At 29.1% G+C, this 18,248-nt stretch overlaps 2 protein-coding genes across 13 annotated transcripts; one reads left to right on the plus strand and one right to left on the minus strand.

Annotated features, from left to right (window-relative positions):
- The first annotated feature begins 409 nt into the window (after nucleotides 1-409).
- Nucleotides 410-12,172, plus strand: LOC145181759 (protein MFI-like). Of its 12 annotated transcripts, XR_016456446.1 has the most exons (17): nucleotides 1,097-2,569; nucleotides 2,849-2,901; nucleotides 3,107-3,198; nucleotides 3,981-4,095; nucleotides 5,070-5,134; nucleotides 5,660-5,831; nucleotides 6,054-6,146; nucleotides 6,533-6,586; nucleotides 6,793-6,877; nucleotides 7,078-7,130; nucleotides 7,770-7,844; nucleotides 7,926-7,990; nucleotides 8,230-8,379; nucleotides 8,551-8,606; nucleotides 9,801-9,842; nucleotides 11,060-11,134; nucleotides 11,230-11,256. XR_016456446.1 is itself a non-coding variant. In XM_090100674.1 (16 exons), the coding sequence occupies exons 4-15, from the start codon at nucleotides 4,090-4,092 to the stop codon at nucleotides 9,824-9,826; spliced, it is 900 nt and encodes a 299-aa protein (XP_089956800.1). In that variant the 5' UTR covers nucleotides 410-551; nucleotides 2,849-2,901; nucleotides 3,107-3,198; nucleotides 3,981-4,089; the 3' UTR covers nucleotides 9,827-9,842; nucleotides 11,060-11,138. The 12 variants fall into 12 exon arrangements, 9 of the variants coding, with proteins under 9 accessions (XP_089956800.1, XP_089956797.1, XP_089956799.1 ...); XM_090100674.1 differs by lacking the exons at nucleotides 1,097-2,569; nucleotides 11,230-11,256 and adding an exon at nucleotides 410-551 and having other exon boundaries at nucleotides 11,060-11,138; XR_016456448.1 differs by lacking the exons at nucleotides 1,097-2,569; nucleotides 3,981-4,095 and adding an exon at nucleotides 418-551 and having other exon boundaries at nucleotides 11,230-12,172.
- A 2,773-nt stretch (nucleotides 12,173-14,945) lies between these two features.
- LOC145181111 (uncharacterized) lies at nucleotides 14,946-18,042 on the minus strand. The gene is made up of 4 exons (XM_090065410.1): nucleotides 17,547-18,042; nucleotides 16,953-17,200; nucleotides 16,694-16,819; nucleotides 14,946-16,613 (listed from the first exon to the last, which is right to left on the minus strand). Exons 1-4 carry the CDS (start codon nucleotides 17,944-17,946, stop codon nucleotides 15,129-15,131), a joined length of 2,259 nt encoding a protein of 752 aa, XP_089921536.1. The 5' UTR covers nucleotides 17,947-18,042; the 3' UTR covers nucleotides 14,946-15,128.
- Nucleotides 18,043-18,248: the final 206 nt, after the last annotated feature.

Below are 18,248 nucleotides of genomic sequence, written 5' to 3' on the forward strand. Positions count from 1 at the left end.
AAAAAAAAAGACAAAAAAAAAAAAAAAACGAATAGTAAAATATTATGAGTATTCCCAAATCAAAAAAACTATATTAATATATACTCTCTGTAAAAATTACTCACTACTTTTAAAAATTTAAAATAAAGAAATTGAAGCCCAATTACATAGTAAAGTTTCTTTATTATGTAACTGGGCTCCAATTTTTTTGCTTTGTGAAGTATTGAATTAAGATGGATTGGGCTAGCAGTTTTGCACTCCAACTTGTAAGTAAAAAATTTTGAAAAATTATAAAAATGGGAAATAAGGGAAGTCGAAAATGTGTTTTTTAGCTTATTTAAAAGTGAGGGTGACAATAGCCTACTTTGAACCTCCCCCTCCCTCCCCGCTTCTAAAAACCTTTTTGTAAGTAAAAGGTACGGTTAACGAAAGAGAATAATATTTCTAAAAAAGAATACGAATTCATCTATCAATTTTATTGGTGCTGAATTGGAAAATTTATTAAGCAAAAATATACCAGAGTATAACCAAATAGAAAAAATAAAAGAATTAAAAAGAGAAAGAAATTTTTGGTGTGTGCACATTTAGTTACTCTGCTTTAAGCTAATATTATGAATAGATTACTATTTATCATTGTTAGCTTTAGAAATAAAGACTCAACTTGTTAAATTAAGTAATAGGTTAAGAATAAATAAAGATTATTTACAGGCACCACTAAATATGATCTTTCTTTTAGCATCAGTGGAAATTTCTTTTTAGTCAAATACCAATTTTTTGCAATAAACATTCATGAAAAATTTATAACATTAACAAAATAAATTTTTTTTTTTCTCTAAATACCATAATAGAAAATGTTTAAAGATGTATTGTAGGAAATAATTACAGTTCCCATTACAATAAAATAGTTATAAATCTCTAAATAGCCATTGTAAATGATTTATCATATCAAAAGTTTATAGTATGTAACTCAATTGTAAAGTTTAAATATTCATTACACGCAGCAGGTTTAAATTAAAATTAGTGGTTAAGTCTCTTGCTGTTTTTTGTGTTTTAGATTTTTTTTATTTTAGTTTCTAGGTTTTCCTTGTTAAATGGTTGTATATTTATTAGTTTTAGTAAATTTTAAAAGTGTTTTCCACTGATTTATATCTCAATTAACTTGGATATATTTAAATTTGTTAGAAGTTTTAGTAATCACTTAATAAGTCTTGATATGTCTTATTTTTATTTCATTGGATTATTTATACTATGTGTTAGATAAAAACATTTTGAAATATGTTAAATATTGTGGATCACATCTTTGTATCTCTGATTCAAAAAATCATATCATTTCTTTACAAATTTAGAAGCTGTGTTATGAAGTTTTTCAATTTTAAAGTAATGCAATACAAACTATAGTAACCTATGATAAATAAATTTTTACTCATGGCTTGAAAAGATTTATCTTTCATTTGGTTTCTTACATGTCTTTTCCATCTATTTAAACACATTAAAAATGAAGCAGTTTTTTATACAAAGGTATGAAAAACTGCTGCTTTCAATATATTCCCTATTCAACCCTATAATACCCCCTTAACATATGGCTCCTTTATTAAATGATTTGTATGTTTTTTCCATCCTACAATTTAGAAAGTTTGTATCACTTAGATGCCTCTTCTTTTGTGAAACTTTTTCTTGTTTTTCATTTGTTACTTGGATTTTTGAATGTATCTAGTTTTATTCTTTTTTGTTGATTTTTTTAGAAACCCTTTGTATTCTTTATGTAAGCTTTTCATGCATTGACTTTTCATGAATTGACTTAAGTATGTCATGTAATTCTTTATATTATTACAATTACTTACCTGGATAATAGGTTTTCAGTTGTGGAAGTAAACCAGATAGGCTTTTTTTACAATATACTGCTTATATACTTGATTAAACTCCATTGTCACCTAATATTCTATAATTATATGGTCAGTATTTGTATGATTGTTTTAAATACAAATCTTTGATAGATTTGTTTTTGAGTTTTCTTGCACCAAATATTTTATAAACAAGTTCTAAACTATCTAGTAATATCTTTGGAAACATTTAGCATATCTCTTTTATAAAATCATTTTGACTTTTGTTTGCCTCACTTTTTTTGCAATCTGTTTTTAAGTTTTCATGAACCTTCATTCTTCTTAAGTAATTTTAATTGTCTTCAGTTTTCTTTCTAAATTTTTAACTTATTTTTGAGTTAACCAGCATCTTCTCATTTGCTTCATGAAACTGCTCCTAAAACATACAAGTCAATGTTATTGAAGTTTTTGCTATGTTAATTTGTTCCTCCATTTGATCTATTTTTCTTTTGTCAACCACATTGACTGATTTTCTGTTGCTTAACAAGTAGAACTTTAATTTGGTGTTTCTTCATTGTTGTAGATCAGTAAAGTTTTTAAAGTTTAGTTTTACTACTAAAAATAATTATATCTGGAAATGAAATTGTTTTTAGTTACTAGTTTAGATAAGTTTAGAACTAGGATTGAAGCAGTATTTAATTCCTAAGCTTGAATAGTGATGTTTACATCTCTTGATGTTAAAAGACTTATTGATGCTGCTAACTGGCCAGGTGTGTATCTTATAACCTACATTCCTAACTGAAAGCCACAGATATTAGTTTTTACAATAGAAGAAAAATAGTTGACAAATCTTTTTGACTTAAGTTAGAAAAACTTCCATAGTTACTTGTCAAAAATCTACTTAGACTTCCTAGCAATAAACTTTAATTTTGGTCGATAAAAGTTTGCTTTAAAATATACTCACTTTTATATATATATATATATATATATATATATATATATATATATATATATATATATATATATATATATTTGTTTTATACATAAAGGGTTTAAAGATAAGAACATTCTTTATCCTCTTCTATCAAAAGCTGAAAGACAGGTTTGTTCTATCATGTTTTTCACATCCAAATTTCTTTGTTTCCTTGAAATGTTCTATAAATTATAGAGTAATTTTATGCTATTATTTGTTATAAAACATTCTGGTATATTATGTTATGGATATTTAAAAAAGTATGAAACATTAAATTCAATAATGGTTTGTTAAAAAGAAACATAAATAAAAATATACACTTTATCATTTTCAGAATGTTCTTCAAAGTAGTAAACCAGACTTACAGAGTAAGCAAATTGCAGCTGCTGTGGAAATTCAAAGAACATGGAGAGGATACAGAACTCGGTAAGTCACTGTAAAAAAATCACAAAAAAAAATTTATATTTAGAGTTTGCTACCTGCTACTGATGTTAAAGTATGTTATAATGGGCATTAGAGAGACCCTTTTAGAAGACATTTTGTATCTCACAAGCTGTTACAACTAATAAACTTGGGTGTTAGTTAACCACATTTATGAGTCACTTTCATGTAAAAAAGTTAGGGTTAACAAAAAAAAAAAAGTATAATTAAGAAATCAAAATAAATTTTATTTGTTTCATTCAAGACCCCATTATCAAAAAATGCAAGTGCAACTAGTTTCTCTGAGGGATACCATGTTAAAGAACATTTTCCTTTAAACAGCAAGTATCCACTATCTTCATGATCATTACTGGAAGCTAAAGGTGAAGATGATGGTTGAAAAGTCAAATTTGCTTCAAATTTCTTTTCTTATATTTTCACTCTCCAAATATTTTTTATCCATGCATCTCAGATTTCTTTAGTGATATCTTCATATGATGTCTTTAGAACTTTATTTAGCACATAAGGATATTATTAAAGAAAAGCAGAAATATGATCAATTGTAGTCATGACCATACTTCTGTCTCTGAAAGTGTATGTATGTATGTATGTATGTATGTATGTATGTATGTATGTATGTATGTATGTATGTATGTATGTATGTATGTATGTATGTATGTATGTATGTATGTATGTTCCAAAAAATTTATTGGGAGATAAATTTGGAATTTGTATTTCTTTATATAAACAAATATATTTGTTTATGTATTTACCTCTACTTTTTTTAGAAAGATCTTTTCGTTATTGGTCAACTCTGAATCTAGTTCTAAAACAACTCTCTCCTATGAAATACCTTTGTCATCTAAAACAGATTCCACAGAGAAACTAAGCCCATTAATGCAGGTTAAGTGCAGGTTTTATATATCTGAAGTTAAAGTTCAACTATGTCAATGGCTCTAATCATAAACATGTAACTGTGTTGTTTAAATGTATAGTTTTTGTTATGTTTTACATTGGTAATTATGTTTTATATTGTTAACAAACTATGTAAAGTAGCATTAAAAAAATTTTAAACAGTAAAGAAAGTCAAACAAAATCCTGATAACTCTTTAGAAGAATTGTTAACAGCTTGAAAGTAAGAAGTCATAAGTCAAAGCTAATCAATTTTTTTTAATTTTTCTACTGACCCTAAATGCAGAAATACATTTTAATAAAAATATAAAAAAAGGATCTTAGTTGAGATTCAATTAAATATATCATAGAGAAGCCATCATGGATTACTACTTTTTACCTTCTAATACAAGGAGATCGATAATTTTTAAGTAAACCTTTATCACACCACAAGCAAAATTGAAATAGATTTTAAACAAGAGCATTATAATGCTTTATACAATGGAGAAAAAAAATGCTAAGAAGATATGAGTTAAAACAGATTAACAATCCCAAACTCACATCTTAAACAAATGCAAGCATTTTTAAATTAGCCTTTGAGTTTTAACTTAGATCAATTCCAGAAGTAAATCCATTAAAATACCTGTGTTAACTTTCATATAGTTAAATAATCCACCAAAAATAAGCAAACTATAATCGGTATGATCAACAATGCTCGGGAACAAACAAACATAAATGTGCTATCCAGCTGTAATGGGTTAAAAAAGCTATCCAACAAAGTGCTAGAATATAATTTTTTAAACAGTCCACTTCATTTTTTCATTTTAAAACTTAATTCTTGATTTGTTGTAACTAGTAAAAAGCTAAATTTTTTTTACTGTTTATAAACAATTGAGTTGTATGTAAATTTAAATCTAATCTTCAACCAAATATTTAGCAGATATCTCCTCCAGATATTTAAAGATTTTTTTGTTTGTCCTTTTCAGAAAACATCACACGTAAAACTGAAGTATGAAATGTATGCAGAAAATTCAGAAGAATATAAATTACTGTAAGTGCTTATGATAGAAGGAGAAATCTAAGGTCTTTTAAATTTTTTCATTGAAAAAAAAAATTAGATATAAATTTTTTAAAATATACAGTGGAGATCTGCACAAAAATAACAAAAATTTTTGAATGTTGTATAGATCTGTTATCTTACAGCTGATTAGTTCTTTGAAATAAAAATAAACTAGATGTTCTTTAATAAATCAAGTGCTTACAGATTGTACTTATCAAAATGAAACTAAATCTTTAAAAATGTGGAAAATTAAAATTTCCTCTTAAAGTGCCTGTGGTTATTTCCACTACTTGTACTGAAATGAAATGAAAACTAAAAAAAATTCTTAAATAAGTAAAAAACTCTTACAAATGAAAAACAAAGAAACCAACAAGTTGAAATTGGTGAGTTGTATTGAAATAAAAACTAAAGGTTGAAGAAAATCACAAAATATAGTTTTAATCTTTTTTTTTTTGCTTGTTTTTTTGTTTTTTTTTCTAAACGATTTTTTTTTATAAAACTTTTAAAATCAATTAGATCCTTCCAAGCTTTTTGTGCATATGTAATTCAAAAATGGTGGCGTGATAAAGTTTCTAAAAAGAAGAAGTTGCAAAGCAATGCTTTTCAAATTACAGCTAAAGAAAGAAATAAACCTTTGAGTGCCAGTAGAGCTGCAAAAGTTATTCAAAAAGCATGGAGAACTTATATTGTTAGTTTATCTTTTTTTTGGCTCAAATAAATATAAAACTGTGATCCTCTTCCAAGATTTAAAAATCAAATTACTTTATTGTTTTTTATTTGTTGTTTAAACTGATTTTTAAAAATGAAAAATTTATATAAAATGTTTTGTTCAAAAAAAACCTTCAGTTAAATAAAAAAATAGTTTTAAGTCATTATTTTATGATTCTACTAACAAAAGTTTTATATTCAGGATTTGAAAGTTTTTAAATACTTCAAAGATTTGATCAACTTTCGCAATAAAGGAGATGGAAAGTTCATGCTCAGGTTTATCAATCCAAAAGAGGTTTATTTCAATTTTAAAGCATTGATAAAACACTTTTTCTTTTTATTGTATATTATTTCCTTATTTCTTTTATTAGTATATATAAATCTTTATTTCTTTTATTTGTCTGCTTGTAATCATGTTTTATTCTTTTGCTAAATTATGTGTTTGAAGTGCAAAATAACATTTATTCATAAATCTGACTGTTAAACTGCCTTTTACTATGAGCATATTCATAAATTTGGCTGATAATGACTGGTCTTTTATTACGGTCACCTCTTTCAAACCTTCATTTTGTCATCTTTAATTTCATTTCAGTTTCATGATATTTTCAAGTTGTTTATAAATAAACATTAAAACTCTGGCATTTATTTTTTTAATGCTGAAAATTCTTTTTGTTTAAAAAGGCTGCACTTATGGATAGTTCAATTGGTATGCATGTTCGATTTCGATTGGGTGGAGTAAGTTTTTGCTTTTTTAATAGAGATGAATTTAAAAGTTGAAGGTAATTTCTGGGATTGTGTGTTTAAGATTTTCCTTTTCAAAACAATTTTAGGTATACAACTAAGTTACTCTGAAATTTTTGTAAAGTTTTTGAAAGCTTGTTAAATTTTGATGATGTCATATGATTTTGATAATATCATATCATTTTGAAAATGTCATATAGGTAACATTTCCCCCAAGTGTCTATTATAAAATCTTCACAAGCAATGTTACTGATGTTTGCTCATTTTCACCCAGAAATTATGCAGGTTTGTTTGTTAGGACTTTGACAATAACTTCACAAACATTCGCCATTTTTGTTATGCATTCAAACTTTCTAGAAGATTTATTAATAATAAAGAAAAGTTTTTTGATATGGTTAGGTTTTTTTATAATTACTATTTATTTCTTTTTTTTTAATAAAAATGATAAAATTTTAAAATAAAATAATAAAATTTTATATTAAAAGACAGCAGAGAAGGTTGGTACACAAGGTTTGAAAACAACAGTTGGAGACCTGTGGTAAGAAATGTTTAAATGTTTTTAAATTTATCTTAATCTATGATTGAAACTTCTGATTGAGATCTTACGGCAATTTGATCGTACAAATTTGATTCTTGTCTTTAAACTATAAAAAGAATTACAAGTTTACCCCAAGTGTTCAAGATCTTCAGTTTTGCTGCTATAGTTCATTTGGAACTTTTTTTTGACTAACTTCACAAACATTCCCCATTTTTGTCATGCATTCAATGTAAAGAGTTCATGAACAATTGAGTTAAAAACTTAGCGTTGATATTGTTGGAACCAATTGCATGCTTTATGATATTTTTTCCTTTTGTAAAAAAAAAAAACGTTCTTTATTGATAAATACGGAGATAAAGCAAAATAGTTTTCCTTTCAAAAAAAAAAAAAAAAAACAAACAAAAAACAACAACCAATAAAATAAAATAGTTTTAATAAAATACTTTGTAAAAAGTTGTATATTTACATGTATTTCTCATTGTATTTATGTAGTGAGATGAGAGAAATTTAACTATAAAAAATTTATTAACTATTATTAACTTAACTTTACGCAAATCTGAAATGTTTTTTTAAGGTAGAGATTAGGATCATCATTGAGTAGCATGGCTGCTAATCAATCTCATTTGACTTCTTTTTCAGATGTTACAGTGTTTAAAACAAAATGACAATTCAGAAGAAACATCTTGTCAAAAGTCTGTTTTTTCACATGTAAAGGTTTGTTTTCTGTTAGTTTGATTAAAATTAATACATTCTCATACTTAAAGATTCAAAAGTATTTTTTCTTTCTACAACTAGATTATGAGGAAACAAGAACTTGCTCTAAAACGTAAGAAAAGGAAAATAGAGTGGATGAAAAAACTGTAATTATTTTCTTACATAGTTTTATATAACATGCTATAAAGAAATGATGCTAAAAAGGTTTATTTTTAAACTTATTTTAAGATTTTGTTTCCTCATTTAAGTTCTTTTGCAGTTCAAATTTTTTTACAGTTTGGAATTAACTTATCATAGTTTATTATGAAATTGGAATATGTTATGAAAACAATTAAAATTATTGCTTTATTTTAACTTTTAAATTAATTTGTTCATTTTATTTAAGATATATGATTGGTGTTTTAAAACCAAAATCTGGCATTGATACTGATATACATAATAAGATTTCTCAAGATAATTCTATAACAGACAGGATAGACAAAGAGTGGGAAGTTGATGATCTCTTGAAATGGACTGCCACATTAGATTATGAAAGGTTTATTTTCTAGTATTTAAAAAAAATTGAAGTGCAAGTGCTACACTTAAGCTAGTTTTTCATGCTTGTCACAGTATATTTTGCTTTTAGCATAGAGTTTATTTTAAAAGTGCGTTTAAAATCAAAACCATTCAAAAATTGAAGAAACTCACACAATTTGCATATTTTTAGTTATGTTGAAGATTGGCTCTACTATGGAACTTCTTTCATACAGGAGAACCTATTTGGTAATTACTTTGGCTATCTAATAGTTACTTAAGTATGTTGTACTATGTTTATGTGAGTTTGTATTTTTATCAGGCTTACACATACTTAAGAAATGTTAAAGTAAAAATTGCATTTGTATTAACAATAATTGTGCTCCAATAAGTAAGTATTATTGTGAGATCACTTAAAGAAGCTTAAGATTCTTGAGCATCAGTGTCAAACATGAAAAATGTTCTCCTTAACAATAAGAAGTTGTTTTTTTTTGGGAAAAAAAACAACTTCTTTTTGTTAAGGAGAAAAGTTTTCGACAGAAAAAATTGTTGATCTATAAAGAATATACAGAGTGGGCCTAAAGTCAGTTTACCATTTTGAAATGACGTTTGTGTATAATGAAATAGGTGTGAGGGTCAAAGTTGTTGGTTTTGATGGAGGATTTTTTTCATTAAAGTGTTGTTTGCTCTTTGAGTAAGAACAATGCTGCTGATGTTCAAAGAAAGTTTCAATAAGTTTTACACGTTGTTTTGTCTTTAATTTACTCATAAATTATTTCCAGGTTGAGCATTTTAAAAATCTTAAAAAATTACACACACACACACACACACACACACACACACACACACACACACACACACACACACACACACACACACACACACACACACACACACGAGTGGTGGTTTAATATATTTTAAATAGTGGTTTTGGACCATCCTGTATATATACGTTTATTTACAGGTCAGCAACGTATTTACAACGTTATTAATTTAGAATAGCTCAACATTTTTGGAATTCTTTTCTTTTGAGTGCATTTTAATAATTAATTAATACTGATTATTTTACATGAAACAATTGATGTTTCCAGGTACAGGAAATTTTTACTCATAATCGAATTCATTTTTTTTTCTAAATGATGTAATCAGATTTAACATTCAATTATTTATTCCGCTTTTCTTGCTTTTGAAGCTTTTTTACTCGCTGTCGCTTAAAATTATCATTAGTTTTTTAAAATTGCATTTTACTATAAAATTTTTTTTGGCAGGAAGTGAACAAAATGATTTATAGATGGAATAACATTCAAACGAACCACTAAATAAATGCGTTAAATTTATTTAGTGGTTCGTTTGAATGTTATTAAGTACTTTGTTTAGTTTTGCTTAGCTGTCATTGCTTCCTTTTGTTCGCTTTTTTTTATTTTTATTTTTGATGTACTTTAGAATTGCACAGTGATTCTTCGCCGTAAGATTCGCCATGAAATGGTTTGCTGTTGAAATTACACTTCATTATTATTATTTTTTTAAGTTGTTTCAATTATATTTTAATTTAATTTTGAAGTTGTCTAATATTTTTTGAGTTGAGAAAGTTTTTTTTTTGTTTCGGTACTCTTATTAGTTTGATAGAATAGAGTTCTGTAGAGTCCCGTATTATTTTTCGTCATACTATGTAACAATTTGAATACTATGTTGAATTCGTTATTTGCTTTATAAATATTTTGCATTCAAATCGTCAAATGTTAACCTTAAATTATTCCTTTAACTATTCCTTTTCCTCTCAGTTTGTTTCTATTTGTTTTTCTATTTTTTATGACAGTTTTTGTATTTCTCTTGCTTAATAACCCTTTATCACCTGCATATTTTGTAACGTGGTTATTCTTTGAGGGGGATCTATTCGTTTAATTTAGTTAAATATTAAAAATTATGAATGAAAAGACTTATGATATTATTGATTGGAAATCGTGTGAAAGTTATTCAGTTTCTTCCAAAGATGACGAAGGTTATAATAGTTACCATTTGCCACGCTTCAATCCATTTCTTAGAGATGAAATAGCTTCGACCACTGACATCGTCTTTCCAACTCTCTTTCATGAAGAAGTCAGTGAAACAAGTATCGTTACCATTGATGAAAATGAAATGAGTACCCTGCACGCTTGTGATACGGTCGTGGCCGATCCCGATCAACTTGAACAACAAAGCATGTATCAAAAGGTAGCTAGCTGGGTGCATACTCAGCGTAGATACTTTCGACATATTGAGAATGTGATAGAAGATGACGAGCTGGAAATGATAGATCCTGTGGATTTATTTCACGAATCCATTCTCAAAGACTATTGGCTTATCACTGGTATATTCATAATGTGTAAAATATTATTCTTTGCTTAATGCCCCCTCTTCCTTCTTTTCTCAGCACAAATATTAAAACTGTTTTTCTTGATTGCCTCCTTTTTTTACTGAGTGAAGAAAAAATCGAGGAAGATCCAAATGAGACACGATTATAAAAATAAATCAAACAACTATTAAAGTGATATTTATTAATCCATATTCGATTAGTTATTTTTAGATTCTCTAGTTCGAAAGAATTTTCTGTTGCACATTTTTAACAACATATTCGCGTCCTCATTTTTTTAAAATACTAACAGTTCCACTTTTACACTATTATCTCACCTTTAAAATTTCTAAAATGTTCTGTTTCCTCATAGAAACTGAGTCCGAGAGACGAATTCTACTGCGTGACTTTTATTCTCATCGACATCACATTGAGTCCATCGAACAAGGTATGCTGACTAACGAATTTAAGTTTATTAGAGAGCCTCCAATGAAAAAAGAGATGGAGCTTGTTCCTATTAAAGATTTTCATTTATTTCATAAGTTATCCAAAAAAAAGAAGAAAAAACACGACGGCTCCTCGTCTTCCTCTTCATCTTATGTTGAGAAAACGGAAGAGAGTATCGATTTTCTCGGTGTTCCTCGATTATTAGAAAATTACGTTGTTCTCAATCGAGAAGGCTACGTCGTTAAAGTCGACGAACAGAAAGATATTTGGCGCTCTCCTTTGGAAGAGAATATAGTTGACAATAAAAAAGATGATGACGATGAAAATTACGATATCGAATTTTTATCGTCGTGGTTTTCGGACGTCTATCAAGATATACTTACAGACGACCAAAGGACAACTTTTACAGTTACTGATATATTTGAAAAAGTTACAGTTATATCGGTAAGCCAAGGTAGTGATGAAGAGGTATGGGAAGACGCTCCCGACATTCCTCACTGGCTAGATGATGAAGATCAGGACTTAGAGTTGTTTAATCAACCAAGTAAACCTTTATACTATTATCGAGATCGAATTAAAGGCTGTTATCGTATTATAGGTGTTGAGGATGAAACAGTGGTTTTATTCTCAGGAAACGATGACGATACAATTTTTTACCCTAGTGAGGTATGGTGTGAAACGACAAATTTATCCAACGGTACTGGCAGATTAAAACAATTCCCCCTATGTTGTAATACTACGTCTCGCATCGATACAAAGAATGACTCAGGTATAGAAGATGATTACGGAGCAACCGAGGAAGTTGCTTCATCGTTAATTTCTTGCAAGATACCTGAAATATATGACTTTAATATGACCCCCAAAAAAGATTCAAAAGATAAATATTCTAAAAAAAAAATTGATTGGATTTTAGTTTTGATGGCTGCATTATTTGCATTTCTAGGTTTAATATTATACAAACGTACCCATGATATTTTAAATAAGGGTGGCATTTTTATTGGTTGGTACTCATCAAATACGAAAGAACAATTGTTTTGAATTTTCGTTTTTTTATATACTTTTTTTTCTGCGCGCTAGAAAAAAAAAAACGTCCTAAAGTTTATTTTCTCCTTTAAAAGTATGGAAACAAAATATTTAACTGAGAGCAGCATGAACGTGGTATATGCGCGCTAGCATTAATTTGAACAAGCTAAATATGAACGTCATAGGGCGTGACTGCATTTGTTGTTACCGATGGTACTGCTGCAGCATATAATTGATTAATCGTCATTTTGGCAGTTTGTTTTATAGAGCTATTCGATGTAGAAGTAATATGTTTTGACCCGATTCCTTCATCTATTCCACGGATATTTGCATTTAAAACCAGCACCGTACGAGTCAGTTGCTTTCTTCTTCTTTGCAATAATTGTATCCATCTTTCTAGTTAACTTTTATCCCATTTTCTCTCACATTCAAGGATTTCCATTTTATTTGATTAAGCTGACTTTAGTTATTTTCAAGATTTAAGATTCTAAAAAAATCTGAATTTTTTATTAAGTTGTTCTTTACACAACTGGTCGGGTTGTGAAACAGTAATATTACCAGAATGTAATCAAAATTGAATTTAATTGGAATGAAATAGCGAAGAAGACGATGAATATCCTAATTTTTTTCATGTTATTGTTTTTTAAGAGATAAAAATAGAAAACAAGTTTCCGTAATCAAATATAACCAGCAAAATTTTTTTCTGTTAAAACAAATTTAAATTCAAAACAAAATAATACTAAAAGAATACTAGAAAAACATTTTTTTTTTTTTAATTGAAAGAAAATATCATTCAGGACATGTTTTTATGTTTATACTTTTTGTATTTAAATTTTCTACGCGTCTTCTATACTCATAGAGAAGTTTTGAGAAATAGGAAAAAACTTTTGAGAATTCGGAGAAAATGTTTTATTTCAGGAAGAAAACGGCAGTAAGTGTTCCCCGAATCTTTGAAGAGAATAAAAAAAACGTGAGAAAAGTTAAACAAGAGAGCTCATCTTTATGAACTGACTCAATCACAGTATTTAAATATTGTACAGGGCGACGCAAAAATTCAGTAATCAATGTAATCAAATGAAATATCCTAATCTCTGTTTGATTTTTTAAATTATGTTTTTTTTTTATTTGTCCATGTTTTAATCTATACTTATCTGTACTCTCAATCTTTTTTTGGAATTATTTTATAGATAGCAAAAAGTTCAGAAATTTTGGTTTTACACAGGCGTAGTTACGAGATTGCACAATCGCTCATTATCGTCTCGGCAACTGTTTCTCGGACCATCAAGCGATATCAGAAACTTAGTCATAATGGTTGTCGACCAGGAAGTGGTAGAGAGCGAAGCACAAGAATTCTCTGAAATTGTAAATTCATCCATAAGCGAATCAGAATGAAACCAAGAGTCTTAATAAGAAAAATAGCTCGTGAGACCGGAATAAGTCATGAATCGGTTGGTCGAAATTAAAAAAGGTTTTTATTTCAAACCCTAAAAGCTCGAAAAGGTTCAGCTTTAAAAACTGAAAGCAAACGCGTGAGACTTGAAAGATCACGAGATTTTCTATGTAGCCACACAGATCGCAACTGGTAGAGAACTTCACAGATGAAAGCACACAGCAATCAAAACGACAGAGTTTGGTTAAAAGAAACTCCTGAACCGTCTGCAGTAGTTGAGAAAATCCACAGCCCATCATAGTTTGGGGTGGAATTTATGCAAAAGGCAAACCACCTCTTGTTTTTGTCAATCAAGGCGTAAAAATCAATCAAAAAGTGTATTGCCGTGACATTTTTGCATCCGTAGTACTTCCGTGGTCACAAGAGCACTTTGGCATTGCAAGTTGGACCTTTCAACAAGATTCCGTCCCAGTTTACAGGGCAAAAACTATGCAAGAATGTTTTGAGGCTTATTTTCCTGATTTCATAACATCTGAGAGTGGCCGCCTTATTCGCTGGATTTAAATCCGATGGACTACAGTGTGTGGCGAATCTTAGAAGCAAGTGCTTGCATTAAACGCTATGAAAGTTTGACTGAGTTAAAGCTTTTTTTGAAGCGAGAATGCCATAAAATTTTGATTGAGGAGCTTTGAGGAATTGTTCACAATTTTTCTAAACGGCTAGCTGTCTGTGTCAATGCTGAGGGGGACCACTTCGAAACCAGCCGTACATAATATCACTACTTATTACAGCCGTACATATTACTGCTAGATCATATTGTTTTTGTTTACTGTTAATTTTCTGATTTTCAGCAAAATAAAGTTTATAACATTAAGCTTAATGATTGTCATCCTGTAAAATCGGTATTGAACTCGTTGAGATGTTAGGCGACGTTTTTTGGCCAATGTCTCAACAAATGATGACAAAAGAGGGTTTTTGAAGAATTAAAGACTTTAAATCAAAATGTAAATATAGAAGATTTTCATGTAAAGTTTGTTTTTTCCTGTGAAAACTCAATAGCTATGGATACCATTTTGAGCGGTTGTGTATTTGCGCTCACTTTAGGTCTAAATATGAGGCCAAAAATAGCAAATCATAGTGCTAACAATTATGTGATAATATTTTTAAAGAGTTGATACATTACTCTACGTATTTCTTTAGGAATGTCTTAGCTTTTCCATTTTAATTTAGAAACATATTCATTTAAAACCCAAATAGAATCCTCTTTAATGTTAAATTAAGAAAATATAAAACGTTTACCAAAAAAAAACTGATTCATACTGGTTAGTATTAACAATGGAAGCATTAGAACAATAAAAATCATTGTATAGATTACTGTTCTATTAAGTAATCAAACAAATTAAAAAGCTAAAGCTATTTTTATTTTAATTTTATGATAGTTCATACAATTTCTTTTTAAATTTCATATTAATTTTTTTTTTACTTATCCACCAGCAAGATTAATCTCGAGAGGATTGATTAACCTCAAAAGGATTTCATTCATTTAAAGAAGATTAGTTAATCTTAAGAGAGTTTATTAACTTTAAGAAGGTTCATTAACCTCAAAAAGATTTTTTGCAATTAGCTGAGTAAATCCTTCGTTCGCTTTCATTGTTGAATTTTGACATTCATATTTTAGTTTGTCAATCATCGCTAAAAGCGTATTCGCCTCAACTGCCTCGGATATCACATTGCATTTATGGTCTTGCTTTGCATGCTGAAATTGAGATTGGGTCTTGTTCTCAATTATTTTATTCATTTCATCAAGTTTTATGCTAATTTCTTGCATCATTTTCATTAACTCGTTTTCATAAGGATTAATTTTAGCCTCATTGAAGTAGAAGCTTTGAGGTGCACAATTTTTATCAATCCACTCACGGTGTTTAAGTCGCTGATTTTGAGACATGCTATTCTCTTTATTTACTATACAAACGGCCCGCTGCATTAATGCGTTTGCTTTCGCGTTGTCGTACACGCGTTGAAAAGTGTTTGACATCATAGCTACAAATAGATTCAAGCAAACTATACCAGACAAGAAAATATATGATGCACACAAAATCTCTGCCATTATTCTATCGTGATTGGCGATGTTATCAAAACTATAATCACCCACTATAGCCATTTGGAACAGGTTATAGAAAAGCTGAAGCTTCCCTACTGAATACCCATCAACATCACTCATTCCAAAATTTATCCAGAATGCTGCCATATAAGGAATAAAAATATGCGCTGCTAGAAATAATATCTTCAATGCGTCACCCACCACATATCCTGTCATGACAACAAAAACACCGAGGGCCTTGAAGGGTCGAGCATATTTTAGCAGACGCAGCCACATACAAATCATCATAGCTGATGTTACCCCTAGGGATGCATTCATAGTGTAAGTATTTGAAATTTGGTATTCGAGTAATTGTGAAAACACATTCAACCCCATTAAAGAGTAAGTAATCCAATCGAAAATATTCCAATAATCTTTCACATAAGATGGCCTATGACATTTAAGCTCTCGAATCTCTCGCTTTAAATAGATTCGCTCTTCTGGCCAATAATCGTGGCAAAATTTTAAATCTTTACGAATTTCTTTTTCCCGCCACTTTTTATAACAATTTAATTTACGCAGAGACTTAAAAAAATCTAACACTTCCAGGACTACATATATATTCAACGTGGTAGCTGCTATTCCTTCAAGAATAGAGCCCCAATACATTCGACTATCAGCATACATTTTATCTTTGTCTGTTGGCCTAGTACACATCAATGTTGTCCAAAATATGGCAAGTGTTAAATTGACCACAACGCTTATGAGAGCGTTACATTTCGCAAACTTTTTCCATTTTATTTTGATAAGTGCTTTCATTACTGGATGTAGTAGGAGTTCATACCGCTGTGTTTCCACTATTGCTTCTAATGGTGATTTTGCAAAACAAGATTTGTCTTCGATTAGTGGTGAAAGACGATTTAAATAAAACTGTTTTTTACGTGTTTTGCGATCCATGCTGCAGAACTGATCGAGAGCAAGCAAAGCCTAAATCAAATAAAAAAAAAGTAAATAAATACTTTTTTCAAAAGCGTAAGTTAAAAAAACAACCTTAAAAAGTTACTTACATTATTTGGCATTTTTTGAATGAGTAATACAATTGCAGCCATCATGCTACTATCATGCACACCAGCATCTGCACCTTTCTCAATCAGGAGTTTTGCAGAAGTTGGCCTGTCAAACTCTGCTGCTAGCTACAAGAAAAATATTTTTTATAGAGTTATTCACATTTAAAAGACTCATTCACTCAGATTCACTCATTCAGATGTTATTTACAAGCATTCTTTGAGAAATCGAACAATATTTAAGTTAAGGCATTGTTATCACCTGTAAGGGTGTTCTCTGTTTATAATCTTTATTCTCTATATTAGCTCCACAGTTTAGTAGGATTTTCAAAGAATCTACTGCATCATTTTTTGCTGCGTAATGGACAGGTGTCTGCTCATCTCCATAAGTTTTGCTGTCTATATCTGCCCCGTTTTCAATAAGAAAAGAAACCATTTCCGGGTAATTTACTGCGCTTGCTACGTGTAGTGGAGTTCGCCCGTAATCATCGCGTTGATTGACATCAGCTCCTTTATTTAAAACGTAAACAAAACTTATTAATTCGTAATTTTAGCTAAAGCAATAATAAAACAACAGCAACAACAATAAAACATTCCTTTGACTAAATTTTAATGAGTTTCAACTCTTTTCGTCAATTGTTTGTTATTAATGTTGATATTTATTAATAAATATCAACATTAATAACAAACAATATAACAATTAGGCTTAACAAAAAATATATAACAATTGTTATATATTTTTTGTTAAGCCTAATTGTTATATGTTACAATGTTACTATTCGGCAAAGCAACTAATAAAAATGCGTTAAGACAACAAAGTGAAATAAAAAGTTTGTAGAAAAATATCCATGATTACCATGCATTAGCAAAAATTTTGCAACTTCAGTTTGCCAAACTCTAGCCACTTCATGCATAACATATTGCCCGTATTCATCTGCAGTGTTGATATCTGCGCCTGATTGGAACAAATAAGTCAAATATTGGTAGTCGACTGATACTTCATGGTCTTTATCTTTCTTTTTCATATTACAGAAATATTTAAGGAAAATATTTGCGCCTGATTTAGTTATTGTAGTTTTGTCAAAATGGTTTTTGCTTTTTTGAAATAATTCACTTTGCTCGTCCAACAAAAAGTTTGTTGCTGCTTTAACAAAAATGAAGCTGTTCGATTTACTATCGGGTAAAGTTCCATTTTTTCCGTGATAAATTTTTAGTTCTTCCATTTCATCTTGCTTGCTGGGGATGATCCGAACCATTTTCTAAGCTTCTAATAAAGTTGATATTTTCAAAAAGATTGCAAGTGTCAATAAAAATTCGTAAAGTGTTCCTACGTCATCGGTTTATATGAATTATATTTTAAAATATTAATAAAAAAAAAACTGCAGTTATGAATTGATTAGATTTCCTTCGAACTTTCGTTAAAACATCGAGATAACTAGAATTTATAAAAAGCTCGTCCAAAAGCTTGCGATAATTTTACCCTGTTATATGGATCCTTTAAATTTGTCCCTTGGCTAGATTTTCTTTTTAACGAGTGAAGTGCAGCATAAGTAACCCC

This window comes from Hydra viridissima, unplaced genomic scaffold (genome assembly GCF_058129835.1).
Source record: "Hydra viridissima isolate aposymbiotic clone 2 unplaced genomic scaffold, HvirCarnegie_v1 scaffold_10, whole genome shotgun sequence".
NCBI lineage: Eukaryota > Metazoa > Cnidaria > Hydrozoa > Anthoathecata > Hydridae > Hydra > Hydra viridissima.